Genomic DNA, 17,363 nt, shown 5'->3' with positions numbered 1-17,363 from the left:
ATGTAATGTAACTTCAGTTCTAGTGGAGCTGACAACCTCTTCTGGCCTTTGCAGGCACAAGGCACACATGTAGTACATATACATACATGTAGTCAAAACACACCATAAAAATAAATATATCTTAATTTATTTTTCTTTTTAAAGTATACAGAGCAGAGTGTAGTGGTGCACGCCTTTAATCTCAGCACTCGGGAGGCAGAAGCAGGTAGATCTCTTGAGTTTGAGGCCAGCCTGGGCTATATAGAGTGAGTTCCCAGACAGCCAGGACTATGTAGAGAGAAGGTGTCTCAAACAAACAAAAAGAACACCGGTCCTGTATATACTGTTTCCAACCTAAGTAGGACTATTTATGTGGCTGGCTTTAAACTCCCAAGAGCTGGGCATAATGACACAGATGGTGACCTAGCACCCAGAAGGCTGAAGCAGGCTGATTGCAAGTTTGAAGCCAGCCTGGGATAGCAAATTCTAAGTTATCCTGAATACACAGGGAAGCTGTGTCTCACAGACAGTGCTGGTGAGATGGCTCGGTGGGTAAAGGCACTTGCTATGGAAACCTGCTGCCCTGAGTTTGAGCCCCACAGCCCATGTGAAAATGGAAGGAAAGAATCGATTCTAACACAGTTGTCCTCTGACCTCCACGTGTGCAATGCAGTGGCTCATGGATAACCCCCTGCCTCCATCACACAGAAATAATAGTTTTTGGAGACAGGATCTCACTGTGTAGTCCTGGCTAGCTGGTCTTGAATGAAAAAAAAAAATCCATCTACTTCTGCCTACTAAATGTGTTGAAATAAGAGCGGCAGGGCTGCGTCCCGTCCCCAGCACCCCGGCCGCTTGGCTAGCTTATGCCCGAAATAACACACAAACTGTATTCAGTTAAACACTGCTTGGCCCATGAACTCTGGCCCTTACAGGCTAATTCTCGCACCTGGACTAGCCCATTTCTAATGTGTGTAAGCACCCCAAGGTGCGCTTACCGGGAAGATTCTAGCCTCCATCCATCGTGGGTCTGAGCTTCATGTGTCTGCCTCAGAGCGCAGAGCTGTTGGGTCTGTCCAGGAGCAGAGCAGAGTCTGACCTCACTTCCTCTTCCACCCAGCATCCTATTCTGTTTATTCCACCCACCTATGTTCTAAGCTATGAGGCCAAGCAGTTGGTTTATTATAATTAACCAATGACCTTCCTCCATCATAAATGCTAGGATTAAAGGTGTGTGTCATCATGGTTGGCAATAAAAGTACTTAAAAAAAAAAAAAAGACAAAAAAGAAAACAAGTCAAGTAAGTGCAGAAAAAATTGACCTCTTTCCTACTTATTATTATCACCAAAATAAAAGCTCCAGTTTCCCCCTGTAGTGTGGTTCTGTTCTGACTCTGGTTATCTCGCAGGTGTGTACAAGAGGGGAGATCATCAAGGTGAAAGTTCTGGGCATACTGGCTATGATTGATGAAGGCGAAACCGACTGGAAAGTCATCGCCATTAACGTGGACGATCCGGATGCGGCTAATTATAACGGTAGGGAAATCTGAAGAGTGTGCGGGGAAAACCTTCTAATCCTTTGTTGTTAATGTCATTCTGTGTAGACTTTGTTATCCTTGAACTTGCTACACAGACCTCCCACCTGCTGGATGAAGGTGTTCTGGAATTAAATTACCATTACTGGCACATTTGACCTGTGATAATGGAATTGTAAGGTCACGCCTTCAAGCTGTTAGGCAGGAGGAGGGACACGTTCGTTCAACCATCGACGTTTTCCGACTACAGAACGGTTGGAGTTTAGCACTCCATCATAGTGGTTTTTATTTTTTATTTTTTTTTTCAGTGTTTGAGATACTATAAAACTTGCTATTTTGAAGCATGTAGTTTTGGGGGTGTAGGAGGCGCTTGTGCATGTGGAAGCCATAGATCAACCTCGGGCGTGATTCTTTAGGGGCTCTCCTTGTCTTTTGAGATAGGCTCTCTCTTGTCTCAGATACAGAGCTCTCCAGTTAGGCTAGGCCAGCTGACAAGTTCCAGTGGTCTGCCCAGCTCTCTCTTTGCTGGGCCATCTTCTCTAAGAGCTGGGAATAGAACTCAATCTTCATGTCTGTTTGTGAAACTATCTTCAGAGCCTCTCCGCCTCTCTTGTTTTGTTTTTGGAGAGTCTAAACCAGGTTGGCTTTAAACTCTACCTGCCTTTGAGAGTCTTTTGTCTGCCTGTGTCTGTTATTCAAATGTAGATAACCTTAGGTGTGCTGCTACTCCTGTAGTTAGAATTTGGGGGGCAGAGCCAGGAGGATCAGTAGGAGTTCAGGGTCCTTTGTAACTATAGAGAATGATCAAGTTGAGGTCACAGTGAGCTACACAAGTGGAACCAGATGTCGTTTTACACACACACACACACACACACACACACACACACACACACACACGCCTCCTGCAAAGGGTTGTTATCTGTATTCCTAGCCAGGCCAGCAAAAGATTGTCTCAAGTTCACCCAGGTGCTGGGATTGTAGGTGTGTATTGGGACCCACACATCTGGTCAATCAAGGGGTTTGGAAGGCCCTCTCAGTAGTGATATCACCCCCTGGCATCCAAATCTGGGGTTCTTGCAACATTTACAGAGAGAAAGAAATCAAGGCTTCCTGGAGAAATGGTTGATTCCAATCTGGGGCAGGGACTGAAAGTGTAAGCCTGGACAGACCAGTAGAACCAGTCATGACACGCTTTTAAAACGCGGTAAATGACGCAGCCATCAAAGAGGCACGCTGAAATTTTGGATTGTAACCCAGAACAGATAACTAACCCATGAGACCACATAAATTAGTGAACAAATAAGCAACTGAGGAAGATAAATCTCTAATGCAAAATTCCAAGTAGTTTATATAGCTATGCTCCTCTTGAGGGGCGGAGCCTAATTCCTCTCTCATTGTAGGTTGTGAGAGCTAAGAGTACAGTGTGAGGGAATCGCTTTCCATCAGAGAAATTACCTCCTCAGCCAGTGATTAAGGCCATCAGCAGGGGAGGGCTTCGTGAGCATGGGCCCTGGAAATGATGTGCTTTGTATTTTAGTGTGCCTATAATCTCATGGACGCTGGGAGAACAGTGGTCCTTGAAATGCAGTGATAGACGGGTTAGCTGTCTGCTAGAGGGGCCGTGTTTGAACCTGGTACAGTAGTATATTCAGGCCATTTGTTAGCCTTCTGTGTGCTGCTCTGATTGTGATGGGCAAGGTCTATGTTCACATGCTCTTGCCACAGTTTGTAGAGCTGAGCCGCTCACTGTTTCAGCTTTGATTTGCTCGGACTTTGGTTCCCAGCAATAGAGCTATAGACTCCTGAAAATTCCCTGGGACGTCAGTGCCATTGTAAGCTGTGTGCTGTTTTCACTGTATGTCACCCTAAGGCCGTGTCTGTCTCTCTGCTTGTCCCCATGCATCCCCTCCTTTTGCTGCTCCTGAGTGCTGTCGTTGGTAACAACTCTATAAAGTAATGTGGGGCCGGAGAGATGGCTCAGTAGTTGAGAGCAGTTGTTGCTCTTGCAGAGGACGTAGGTTGGTTCCCAGCACAAACACCGTGGCTCACAATCTGTTCTAGGGAATCTGTTGTCACGGGCACCAAGCATGCATGTGTGGTGCTCATACATGCTAGCACAATAGTCACATAAAATAAAATGAATAAATCTAATTAAAATTTAAGTAATATGTTTTCCTGAGTTTTGAGGGCTGTTCTACAGAGCATGGCTCTTTGAGCCCTACTTCTGAATGCTGAGATAACAGGTGTGCTCCTCTCCGCCCAGTCCATGCCGTCTAAGGGTGGAACCCAGGGCTTCATGTAAGTAGGCAAGGCCACATCCTGCTCCTCTGAGGGTAATTTCCCACTTCACAAGCTTTCCATACTTTTGTTTGTTTGTTTTTTGAGACAGGGTCTGACTATGGAGCTCTGGCTGATCTGGAACTTGATATGTAGACCAGTGTGATCTTGAACTCACAGAGATCCACCTCTCTCTGCCTCCTCCTTGCCGGGATTAAAAGCACGGTCCACTGTGCTTGACTGGGTGTTTTTTAGGTAAATCAAAAATTGGAGCCGGGCGCTGGTGGCACACGCCTTTAATCCCAGCACTCGGGAGGCAGAGGCAGGCGGATCTCTGTGAGTTCGAGACCAGACCAGCCTGGGCTACAGAGCTAGTTCCAGGACAGGCTCCAAAGCCACAGAGAAACCGTGTCTCGAAAAACCAAAAAAAAAAAAAAAAAAAAAAACTGGACTAAAGCTTTCCTTCTTACTATTTGTTTTCTTTCCTTTCCTTCTTTTCTTCCCAAGACAGAGTTTCTCTGTAGCTCTGGGGCTTGTACTGGAACTCACTCTGTAGATCAGGCTGGCCTCAAACTCACAAAGATCCACCTGTGTGCACCACTGCTGCCCGGTTGCTGTCTTTTTTTCTTGTAACCCAGGAAGGCTTTGAACTTTAGATTCTCCTGCCTCCAGCCTCCGGATATGATTACAGGTGAACACCATTATGTCCAGCTTTAAAGACATATTGTTTTGTATTGCTTCGTTTTCTTTGTGTTGGGAGATAGTCTCACTGTGTAGTCTGGGCTAGCTTTGAATTCTACATCTGACTGTTTCAGCATCCTTGAATGTTGGAATTACAGCTGCATGCCACCATGCCCATCTTGACTTTTTAGTGCTTCTCTTGCTTGCGTGGAGCAGAAATTTTGTGACTTAAAATGCCTATACTATCAAGCAGTCCACTTGAATTCAAAATGTCACTCATTGGTTAGGCAATTAACTCAATGGTGGAATGCTCGCCTAGCTTATACAAAGGCCTAGGTTTGAGCCCAGTGCCACAAAATAAATCGATTAGTTGTTTATTGTTGTTTTTCATGGCAGAATCTCTGTGTATCCCTGGCTATCCTGGAATTTTCTCTGTAGACGAAGCTGGCTTTGAACTAGAAATCCACCTGCCTCTGACTCCTGAGTGCTGGGATTAAAGTCATGTGCCATCACTCCTGGCTTCTTTATCTATTTTGATTTTTCAAGATGGGGTAATTAATTAGAATGTAGTAATCCATACTTATCAGTCTTTTGGTGTGTAATTAGCATGTGAGCCTCTGACATACAGCCTCAACTTGCCTTTTTTAGTGTCTCATACCTCCTTATAGGCATTAGGCTGCCTGCCAAACTGGTTTGATTATATTGCCCTATTCATTTCTCTTGGCTCTACTAGCAGTCATGCTTGATCCTCTGTCTTCAGCTCTCGGTGTCAGAGCTATTCACAGGCACTGGATGATTTCCCTTTATCAGCTCTGATATTATCTTGGCCTTTTTCACTTGTCTCTCTCAGCGTAAGCACTTGATATATATTTTTTTTTTGTTGGATGCCTAAATAATTTCTTATGCATCATGCAGTATGTTTATTTTCTCTCCTTAGATATTTCTGATGTCGAACGGCTGAAACCTGGCTACTTAGAAGCCACCGTTGACTGGTTTAGAAGGTATAAAGTTCCTGATGGAAAACCAGAAAATGAATTTGCGTTCAATGCAGAATTTAAAGACAAGGTAATGTATCTTTCAAAACTATAGTTTTAGACCATTTATATTGAGACTTATAATTAAAAGTATGTTCCCATCTAAAGACTTATGAAAGAGGGGGACCAGGAATATTCTTTTGTAGTAGATGCTTGCCTAGTATACATAAGACCCTGGACTCGATCCCTAGTACCATGCCCCCAAAAATCAATCATATAAGACAATAAAGATGCAAGATAGTCTTGGCCTTTTATATAAGTGCTCTCTTACTTCTTTAACAAAACTTTTGTCAAGTCACTTCCTGACTGAAGAGATAATAGCAAATTTTGAGAAAATGTAAGTGATGGGGAAGACCTCCATTTTACCATCCCAATTAATGCCTGTTTTCAATTACAGAATTTTGCAGTTGACATTATTAAAAGTACTCATGATTATTGGAAAGCATTAGTGACTAAGAAAATAGACGGGAAAGGAATCAGTTGGTAAGTGTTAACTCTTTTTCTATGTCTTTAACACACAGTAGTCCAGTTTATATTAAATGTTTTAGAGATTGTAATGTTTCCAGTGGTCAGGATCTAGATAGGTGTTTACAGAATCTTTGCCTCTTATTCAAAGAACTAAAATAATGACAGAGTAAGTCTGGTCAAAGTGGAGCTATGATACCGATTAGAAAGGGATACACTGTTTGCTAGATTAGGTCGTACGTTTACTTTCCCTATTGGACATGTCCCTTCTCATAATCATATGCATGCTTAATTGTGCATGGTCTTAAGATGCTAAATAGGGGATTCTCTCTAAAAGGTTATTATACCTTCCTACCCATGTACTCAAAAGCAGTTTGTCAGTGGCTGTGGCTTCATTTTCTAGGAAGCAGGATTGGCTTCATTCCAGTCAGCTCTCTGAGGACCTGTAATCGGAGGGCTCCCTGAGCTCTTTGGGGATCGATAGTTATTGACTTGTACTAACTGCCACCAAGAAAGCAGTCCTTACTATGCCAGTATCCACCATGCTCCTTGAGTTTACCCCCATAGTAATAATAGTTAATGTTAATTGAGCAATTAATACTCGCCAAGCATAAAACAGATAGAGGAAGTTGAACTTAACTGAAGTCACTCCAGAATAAGTGTCGGTGCCTTGTCTTAAATACCTTAAATCCCAATACCAAAGGGGGAAAAAAACCAAAATAAACAAACAAAACAAAATATAGCCCTTAAGGTAGCTCATCAGGTAAAGGTGTTGGGGTCTAGCCTCAGTGGGGTTCACATGTTCCCGGGTAGGGGTGTGTGGATTAGAAATGCCAAGCAGACAGAATAGAGATGAGAAAGAAAAAGACAGAGACTCAGAATAAAACCGTGAGGGCAACCCAGTGGATATGAATTCACTGGCAGTGATTTTTCATATGCTTATATACCTCAATCCAAGAAGGGGGTGGGGCAAAAGACTGCTTTAACACTACACAAAGAACAAGCAGGGCAATTACACCTCTTCAACACCTGAAACATCAAGCAACTAATTCCTAAGTATTCTGTTGTTTAGGCGGGGATATGCAATGACAACTCCTTAGGCCAAGCATCCTGTAGGCAGCCACTCCCTGGGTCAAACCTCTTGTCTTTCCTTGAAGGAGCAGGAATAGACCTCAACTCTCTGACCTTTGTTCAAGGTAGAGCAGACCCATCTCTGTGGGCCTTTTTAATACCAAAAACACCAAGTGACCACACCCTAGGTCACACTATCTTTGTTAGTAGCCTTGAAGGAGCTAGAACAGGCCTGAGCTCTCTGACCCCCCCCAGTCAAGAGGACCCACTTCTGTGGGCTCCTACTTAAAGGCACTTTCTGCCAAGTCTGACTCTCATAATTAGTCCCCTAACGTGGTGCGTTACTTATACACATACACAAAATATATAAATGTTTGGATTTCTTTGTTTTTGTTAGTCAAGACAGTTTCTCTGTGTAGCCCTGGATGTTCTGGAACTGGCTCTGTAGACCAGGCTGGCCTCAAACTCAGAGATCTTGCCTGAGATTCTGCCTCTTCCTCCTGAGCAATGGGATTAAAGGCGTGCACTACTGCTGCCCTACTGTTACATAATATAAATCCTAATTTAAAAATTAGCCCTAAGGCTGAGATGTAGCTCAGTTGGTGCTTGCCTGGCATGGGCACAAAGTCCTGGATGCCACCCCAGTGTTGCATAAACCAGGTATGCTAGCTCACGCTTGTACTTCCAATAATCAGAAGTATCTCAAGTCCAAGGTCATCCTTAGCCAATTTGAGGCCTACTTGTGCTACCAGAGTCCCCTGTCTCAAAGTAAATAATAAAATACAAGTTTTGAAGGGTTGGGAGTTAGCACTAGTTGAATGCTTTCCTAATACATGCAAGATCCCAGCTACAGGGGCTGGAGAGATGGCTCAGAGGTTAAGAGCATTGTCTGCTCTTCCAAAGGTCCTGAGTTCAAATCCCAGCAACCACATGGTGGCTCACAACCATCTGTAATGATGTCTGGTGCCCTCTTCTGGCCTGCAGGCATACACACAGACAGAATATTGTATACATAATAAATAAATATTTTTTTAAAAAAAAGATCCCAGCTACATAAAAATGAGTAAAAAATAAAATTGTAATTTTCCCTGAAAGCACCTGTTTGTAGGCTTTGTCATCTCTGTGTGTGCAGAATATTCTAAGTGATTAGGACTCTAGCGTGTATAATTTGTTTCACGCTTTTTAATTTTAAAACTACATCTTAAGCATTTGCCCATTACAGTGTATAAGATTCCTTGATTGTCTAATCTATTTAGTGAATAAGCCTTTTTTTTTTTTTTTTTTTTTTTTTTTGCGTATTTTTCAGCTGTATAATCCCAAAGAATGGTTTAGTTTTCCAAGCTCTGCCTGCTTCTGCTTCCTGAGTGCTGGGAATTAAGGCATGTACTTTTTCTGTCAGGAGTATCTGTATTTTACCAACACTGATGGGAGCAGGGTTTTTTGTTAGCTTCATTTTTTTTTTAAAAACAGAACTGGGGAAGAAATATTTCAGATTTTAATTTGCATTTCTCGGCTATTTAGTGAGTGCTACAGCAGATTTGATCTCCAATTCTTAAGAGATTTGAACTACATCAGCCACAAGAGCATGTGGACCTTGACCAGATAAATAATTAGGATGTTTAGGATAAGCAAGCTTTCAATGAAACCGAATTTAAATGCTATCTGGTCTAGGCAGGATGATACTGCCTTTAATCCCAGTATTCTCTGAGTTCCAGTCTAGCCTGGCTACATTATGAGACTTTGTGCTTCCCCCTCACCCCAAAGCCATCTGGTGTATTATTATCAACTTAGTTTTTTTGAATGGATGAGGAGACTGTGTTGTTCTTTTATCTTCCTACTATAGCATGAACACCACCGTGTCGGAGAGCCCCTTCAAGTGTGATCCTGATGCTGCCAAAGCCATTGTGGATGCTGTACGTAATTCCTTGCTTTTGAAAGATGACTCAGCAGCTGAGCGATAGGCCCTCCAAGGGAAGAAGTACTTGTTGCAACTAGTATTTGAGTGTCATTTGTGTGCATATGACTGTGTGACGTCTTGAGGTCAGAACTGGGAACACAGACAAAGAATAGACATTTGAGAGGGGAAAGCTGAAGAATGGTCATGGTCAACCCTAAGTGGTGCAGATACAAAGTAGGTGACGTGTAAAAACCAGAGTGATTGTGAAAGACCCCCGGTGTGGGGAGACTCTCATTCAAGTCATTCAAGTCTCGGGATTACGTGACTCTCCCGCCCCCCCTCCTCGTAACTCATGAGAGACCGTCCTTGCTGCAATCACACAAGGTTTATTGTGATTGTGTGCACTGGGGCCGAGACTCATAACCGACGCAGGGGAGGAGTTTGATCCCGAGTAGCTGGGAGAAGGGGTATTTAAGGGAAGTAACCACAACCCAGTAATCCAAAGGGTGTAGGGAGGGCATCACTGGAAAATTCCGAAAATACCAGTGATCATTGAAAATTCTGAAAATACCAGTGATAATCACAAGGGGGTAACTCCCTGTTTCTCAAGATTACAATCTAACTTTATCTTCAGCTAATTCCTGAAACAGAGTCACTGAACCAGCTAATCCTAGATTTTTGGCTCTTCTCTTCCTGCTAGAGGGGTCTGGATTTATCCAGGTCTTTCAATTGCTGAATGTACTGGGTACTGTACAAGCCCAACATCTGTCAAACCGTCTTCCACAAGAGACCAAATGGGAAGTTAGTTAACTTGCTTGTAGCCAAGACCATGAGAGTAAGCACACTTCAGGAGTCATTGCAAGAGCAATACATAGTACAAAACCTTCTCACAAGAAGTACAGTCCAGGACAGCAACACTGTCTTAAATTTATTTGTTTTGTTGTTTGAGATAGTCTCCCTGTGTAGTCCTAGTTACATAGAGCTCTGCCTACCTCTGCTTACTGAGTGCTGGGATTGGCAGTACTGGCACATGCTTTAATCCCAGCACTCAAAAGGCAGAGGCAGGCAGATCTCAGTGAGTTCGAAGCCAGCCTGGTTTACAGAGTGAGTTTCAGCACAGTCAGGCTTGTTTCACAGAAAAATCCTGTATCAAAAATACAACAACAACAAAACCAACAATAAAATAATTTGATTTGGATTCAGCAAACGATTGAACTAGATCATTTGAAAATTATTTTCATTTATTGGGCTGGACAAGATGGCTCAGTAGTTCAGACCAGTTGCTGCTTTTGCAGAGTCCCCAGGTTCTGTTCCCAGCACCCCATGGTGCCTTACAAGCACCTGTAACTCCAGCTCCACAGGATCCAACCAGGGCCCTTGAGTACACATGATGCATAGATATACACGTAGGCGAAACATTTATAGATGCAAAGGAAAAATAAATCTTTTTTTTTTTTTAAAGAAAAAAATTATGCTATCAGGCAGCAAGCAAAAGCAAATGAAATCTGACTGACTTCCCATGGCCTCATCAATGGGTCATTACAAAGGAAAATGACTTGATGAACGCAGGGCATTTAGATTCATCTTCGTTTACACAGGAATCCTGACAGTGAGATGAACAGAAAAAACAAAACTGGGTGAGGTGGCTCAGAAGCATTGTTTTGTGTGTGTTATTAGGAGACTTGGATGTGGGATCTGGAGAAATGGCTAATTAGTTAAGAGCACTGCTTGGTCTTGCAGGGTTCAATTCCCAGCATCCTTGTGGTGGTTTACAACCATCCATAATTCTGGCTCCAGGGATCTGACTCATGCTCTCATGTTCCACGGCCACCAGGAGCGCACGTGGTGCACATACCTATTAGGGCAGAATGCCCTTACATAAAATTAAGTAGCTCTTTTTTAAAAATTGAAAGAGTCTTGTATATAATGTATAATATATGATCTCTTAGCCCAGTGGTTCTCAGCCTTCCTAATACTGTGACCCTCATGCTTTGGTGACGCCCCAACCATAAGATTATTCTATTGCTACTTCATAACCAATTTTTCTGTGGTTATGAATCATAATATAAATACCTGACATGTGACCCCACATGTCAGCCCACAGGTTAAGAACCCTGTCTTAGCAGATCACACTGTGTTGTTCCCGTAGATTAGTTTTAGAGACTAAAAATTGGTAGTCTCCTGTCTGTCTATTTTTCAATTTTACCAGTATACTTTTAACTTTCCCTCTAGGGGTTAGACTACGTTTTAATATCTTAATGTTTTATTTTAGTTGCCACCACCATGTGAATCTGCCTGCTCACTACCAACAGATGGTAAGACCTGAGTCCACTACAGTTATGTGTTTGTATGAAGTTATATGTTACATATGTATTTTTTTACTTAGCAGAGACTAATTTGCATTTTTTTTTTCTGGCTACAGTGGATAAATGGTTCCATCACCAGAAAAACTGATGATGAGATGCCCTGGAATCCAAGCTGATCCTGCTGCATCCTCTTCGCCTGGAAGCATTAGATGCAAAAGTGTAGTAACGTTTGAAGGCTTTAAATTTCTGTAACTTGCCTAGTGAAGCAGATTCAGATTCTACTGTGGCCAGTCCAATATGTTCAGAAGGTTAGCCATCCAGACACTTCACATCTCAACCAAGACAGCTTTTACACATGTTAACTCTCAAAGCCGTTGGCATGGAAGTACCACATATTGGATGTATATGTTTACTGTGTTAGGAAATAAAGTTATTTTGCTGAAACTTGGCTTAGGATATTTCTTATTCCAGTGTCAACATTACCAAGCTGGTGCGGGTACTGCAAAGTGTTAATTTCCTAGCAGTAGTTCTGGAATTCCCTTTTACATTACTAGATAAAAACTGCACAGTGGGGCACACTTTTAACCCTCAAACCCAAGAGGCAGAAGTAGGCATATCATGGGTTCTAGGCCAGCCTGGTCTACTTTGCAAGTTCTGGGCCAACTCGAGCAACATTGTAAGTGCTTATTTAGAAAAATAAGCTGTTTGTTTTGGGGCATGCGAGAATGGAATCTCTTGTGCATATAGACGTTCTGTTCTATGCCTAGTTCCTGGGATCGCGTTCCAAAGAAAACCCTATAAATTACTGTTGTGTGAGCAGAAAGCCAAACCTTTAACAGAAGTTAAAGTAAACGTGGCATTTACCTCTTTAATCAACAAACTGAGCCCTTCAGTCATTTGCCTTGCACTGAGGTTACCAGCTAGAACAATTTTTGATGAGTTCATGGCCTTTGGAGCTAGGAAGATCTGAGCTTGAATCTAGGCCGATCTTATCAGTTCTGTACACAGGCAAGGTACAAACCACTAAACCTGTTTTCCTCATCTATAAAAATGGTCGGGTTATGACTTATAGTAAGCGTTCATATTTATTCAATCCAAACTTTATTATCCTTTGTATGTATGTGCAGGTGTTATTGGCGGCTAGAGGCTTAGTAACTCCTGGAGCTGGACTTCCAGGTGGTTGTGAGCGGCCTGATGTGGATGCTGGAAACTGAGCTCCAATCCTTTGCAAGAGCAGTCAGTGCATACTCCTGACTGCCGAGCCAAGCTGTTCCCATTCTACCTTTTCTTTGAGACGATCTCATTGGGCCTGGAGCTTGCTGATTTGGCTAGATTGGCTGGCCAGCAAGCCCTAGGGGTGCTCCTGTCTCCATTAGATGACGCACAAGGATGTCTCCCTATTACTTTAGTTTGTCTTTTTGTCATGGCTTACGATGTTAAGCATCTCGTGTGCTTATTTCTCACCTGTGTCTCCTCTGTTAGTTTTATGTTACTGTGGCCAAATACCTGAGAGAAAATCTAAAGGAAGAAAGGTTTATTTTGGCCTCACAGGTTTCAGGCCAAGCTTGGCTGGATCTGTTGCCGGGGGGCCTGAGGTGAAGAATAATAAGACCTAATACTGATTGAGTGAAACCCTGTGGCAGTCAGGAAGCAGAGGCAAAAAGGGGCGGAGTAGAAGGTATAACTTCTAAGTTAACGTACCTAGTGATTGATCCCCACTTCTTACTCCACCATCTCCCAATAATGTCTTTGTGGGAATCCATCCAGGAATTACTGAACCAGAATCCTCAAGATCTCTCTCAAGGCTTAGTGCTGTGGTTCTAGCAATTCAAGAGACTACGCGACCAAGGCCTGCATGGATTAAGAGTGAGTTCAAGGACAACTCGAGTAAACAAGTGGGACCCTGTTTCAAAAATGATTCTAGGGGGGCTGGAGAGATGGCTCAATATATATGGATGCTTGCTGATCTTCCAAAGGACCTGAGTCCTGTTCCCAGCATCCACATCAGATGGATTACAACCACCTGTAACTCCAGCTCTTGAAGATAATGACTCTCTTCTGGCCGGTAGGGCTCGGTAGGGACTGCATTCAAGTGCACAAACACAGCTAGAAAAAAAAAAAAAAAAGCTAGGGCTGGAGAGATGACACCAGCTGCTCTCTCAGAGGTCCTGAGTTCAGTTCCCCAGCAACCACATGGTAGCTCACAAGCATCCATAATGATCTTTTCTGGCATATACATGCCAGCAGAACATGTATACATAATAAGTAAATCTTGAGAAAAAAGAAAAGATTCTAGATGGGCATGGTGCCATACAACTTTAATTAATCTCAATCTGTTGAAATATGAGCGGCGGGGCTGCGTCCCCAACACCCCGGCCGCTTGGCTAGCTCATGCCCGAAATAACAACACACAAACTGTATTCATTTAAGAACTGCTCGGCCCTTGAACTCTAGCCCTTACAGGCTAATTCTCGCACCTGGACTAGCCCATTTCTAATGATGTGTGTAAGCACCCCAAGGTGCGCTTACCGGGAAGATTCTAGCCTACATCCATCTTCATCGCGTGTGCCTCAGAGAGCAGAGCTATCGCGTCTACCCGGGAGAGCTGAGCATGGCGTCTGTGCTCCCGAGCTGTCGGCTCTCTCCCCGGAAGCAGAGCAGAGTCTGACCTCACTTCCTCTTCCGCCCAGAATTCTATTCTGTTTACTCCTCCCATCTATGTTCCAAGCTGAGGCCAAGCAGTTGGTTTATTATAACTTAACCAATGAAATCAACAGATTGATATATGACACTCCCACATCATCAATCCTTGGGAGACAGAGGTAGATAGATATTTGAGTTCAAGGTCAGCCTGGTCTATATTTCTATATATCAGGTTCCAGGCTAACCAGGGCTTCATAGTATATATATATATAAAATGTGTGTATGTGTGTGTGCCTGGTGTCTTTAGAGGCCAGGAGAGGAGGTCAGATCTGCTGAAATTGGAGTTACTGAGAGTTGTGAGCTGCCACATGCGTCCTGGGAATGGAACCTAGGTCCTCTGGAAGAGCAGCCAGTATGAGCCATCTCTCCAGCCCCCAAAAGATTTATTTTTGACTGTGTATGTATTTTGTGTGTGTGTGTGTGTGTGTGTGTGTGTGTGTGTGTGTGCAGGGCAGGGCAGAAGAGGGCATTAGATCCCCTAGGGCAGTTGTGAGCCACTCGATCTGAAACCAAACTGAGGTTCTCCAAAAGAGCAAAACCATCTCTCCAACCCCCCAAAACTGACTTTTTGTTGTTTTTTTTTTTTAAAAAACTTTTAATTGTGTGTATCTGTGTGCAAGTATATGGCATGAATGCAGTCCTGGGAAGTTACAGGATGTTGTGGGCTACCTGATGTGGGTGTTTGAAATCGAACTCAGTCCTTAGTGAGAGCAGTAAGCCTTCTTAATCACTTAGCCATCCCTCCAGTCCCAGTGTTGCTTAATCTTTAAACCTTGTTATAAAGGCTTAAACAGTGAAACTTTGAACAATGTAACTTAGCAAGCCACAAAATTACAGGAGCACACACCTGAGCGCCAGCCTCTTGAGCAGCCCATGCCCATGTCTTGGGTTCTGTGCTCTCTTTTTCTAAATCAATACCCTCCACCTGTCGTCCCAAACTTCGGTAAAGGAGTAGTTTTTCACCTATGGGTTGCAACCCTTTGGGGTCAAACAACCCTTTCATAGAAGTTACCAAAGGCCATCCTAAAACACCGATATTTACATTACAATTCATAACAGTAGCAAATTCCAGTTATGACATCGCAAGGAAAATAATTTTCTGGTTGGGGCCATCACAAGAAGAACTGTAGTCAAGGGTTGCAGCATGAGGAAGGTTGAGAACCACTGTTCTAAAGCTTGTAGCCTCCCTCTCTTTGGTCTGTTTCGTTAACTGACTAACTTTGTTTCCTTCTGATTCTTCTGAAATTCCTTTCTGCATGGTAACAAAGTATCTGGTTTTGAGTGGCGTGGGGAAAGGAACCCGTCAGGCTACTGGAGCAGCCTGTCTGTGTCTCTTCACCATCACTAACAAGCCAGGCTGACCTCAGTTCCAGCGGTTTTCTTGCCTGTGCCTTCTGAGTGCCGGAATGTAGGTGCCTTTCACTACACCTTGCTGTATTGTTTTTTTTTTTTAAGATTTATTTATTATTATTATTCTGCCTCCATGTATGCCCACACACCAGAGGAGGGCGCCAGATCTCATTACAGATGGTTGTGAACCACCGTGTGGTTGCTGGGAATTGAACTCAGGACCTCTGGAAGAGCAGACAGTGCTCTTAACCACTGAGCCATCTCTCCAGCCCTGCTGTATTGTTTTTAATCTTTAAAATTTCTTTTATTATTTCGTGTCTATGGCGTTTTGCTTACATATATGTGAATTGTGTGTTTGAAGTGACCTTGGAGGTCAGAAAAGAATGCTGAATCCCTTGGGATTGGAGTTACAGTTGTGAGTTGCCACGTAGGTGTTGGGGATTGAACCCATCCTTAGGGGAGATTTAACATGTACTTTATTGCTTGGTGACCTTTATGCCATCTGTATGACTGAGACCACACCAGATCCTCCTTTAGAACCTTAAGCTAAAGAACCCATCTTTATGGAAGAAGTCAACATATACTTTGCAAAAGAGGCTTGATGTAGTCACAATTTACACTTTATTGTGCACATGGGATTGAGGTAATTGTTACTAGGAAACTTTCCCAACATTGTACTGTACTTAAATATGCCTAAAAAAGGAACTGCCTGCTGTCAGACTCTAGAAGTTTGAATCAACACTGGCTACCTAAGTCGTGTTGAGCCTTTTTCCTTCGTACATCACAGGGGTTACTTTGCCAGTCCTGGTGGGTTCTGGGATTGAACTCAGGTTGTCAGTCTTGCAGCTTTGGGTAGTGTGATTGCTCATCTTGGCTGTTGACTTGACTACATCTGGAATTAACTAAGATCCAAGCAGCTGGATACACTTGTGAGGAATTTTTCTTGTTTGGATCACATGAAATGGGAAGTCCCACTCTAAATCTGGGCTACGCTTTCTAGAGGCTGCCCACATAAAAGGACTTGGAAGAAAGAAGCTTTTGATTTTTTTCCTGTTTACCCCCACTCTCACTGGCAAATTCATCTGTTGGTGCTGAGGCATTCCTTCATTGATATTAGAACCTGAAGGCTTTTGGCTCTCTAGCAGTTCCTAGATCCCCAGCGTCAGATTGGAACTGTTGAGGCATTCAGTTGGGTGGACTGAACAATTCCTCGATTCCTGGCCTTTCCCTTGAGAGACAGCCATTGTTGGGCTGCTCAGATCACTGTCTGTAAGCCACTTTAATCCATCCTCTTTTGATTATTCATGTATTTGGGGGCTGGAGAGATGGCTGAGCAGTTGAGAGACTGGATGCGTACCTGGGTTCAATTCCCAGCATCCATATGGCCACTCCTGTTCCAGGGGATCTAACACCCTCCTCTGGTCTCTGCAGGCACCAGGCATACAAGTGATACCTTCTTGCAAACAAAACCCATACATATAAATAATTTTTAAAAGTTATATTTGTATATTCATTCTTTCAGTTCTGTTCCTTTATTATTACTATTGAGACAGGGTCTCACCATGTACCTCTAGCTGGCCTGGAACTCAGAAATCTTTAAGTCTCAGCCTCACAAGGGCTGGGATTAAAGGTGTACAGCACAATGCCCGGACAGCTCTTTAAGAGCCCTGGCTAATCCAGACAGCAAACCAGCGCCTTTACCTGATGAACCATTTTGCGAGCCCTACTTAAATATTTTGTTCATAGTTCGTAGTTCATAGAACAGTAACGAGTGTTAAATTAGATGAAGCAACCCAGGTACTCAGTGTACTGCCTGGAACTGCTCAATAAACTCTTCCTGCTTTTTTTTAAGTTAAAAAAAAAATAATAAAAGCTTTCCTAAGGCAGGGAAAACAACTTAAACAACGTCTTGGTGGCACCCACCAAGGCTGAGGTCACCAAGGTCAATTCTACTGTCCTACAGTCTACCTATAAAAAGCAGCAGCCACCACTTCTGACGTCTGGGTGCATCTGGAAACGCGCTGGGATTGGAAGCTCCCGGGCTGGAGGAGCTGCTGCACTTGGGC

General features: G+C 43.3%; 1 protein-coding gene across 1 annotated transcript in view; it reads left to right on the top strand.

The window, feature by feature from the left end:
• Positions 1–11,692, top strand: part of Ppa1 (inorganic pyrophosphatase 1) — a 29,544-nt gene extending 17,852 nt beyond the window's left edge. Inside the window, exons 6-11 of the mRNA XM_050140808.1 lie at positions 1,388–1,514; positions 5,409–5,536; positions 5,903–5,988; positions 8,885–8,954; positions 11,211–11,253; positions 11,361–11,692. Of these exons, the coding sequence (XP_049996765.1) occupies positions 1,388–1,514; positions 5,409–5,536; positions 5,903–5,988; positions 8,885–8,954; positions 11,211–11,253; positions 11,361–11,392 (486 nt within the window). The 3' untranslated portion in view covers positions 11,393–11,692. The remainder of the gene's footprint in view (positions 1–1,387; positions 1,515–5,408; positions 5,537–5,902; positions 5,989–8,884; positions 8,955–11,210; positions 11,254–11,360) is intronic.
• Positions 11,693–17,363: the final 5,671 nt, after the last annotated feature.

Source organism: Alexandromys fortis, unplaced genomic scaffold, assembly GCF_014885135.2.
Source record: "Alexandromys fortis isolate MF-2015 unplaced genomic scaffold, M_Fortis_MF-2015_v1.1 scaffold_9, whole genome shotgun sequence".
Classification (NCBI taxonomy): Eukaryota; Metazoa; Chordata; class Mammalia; order Rodentia; family Cricetidae; genus Alexandromys; species Alexandromys fortis.
The sequence above is the reverse complement of the archived record's forward strand: the minus strand, read 5'-3'. Positions and strand labels throughout refer to the sequence as shown.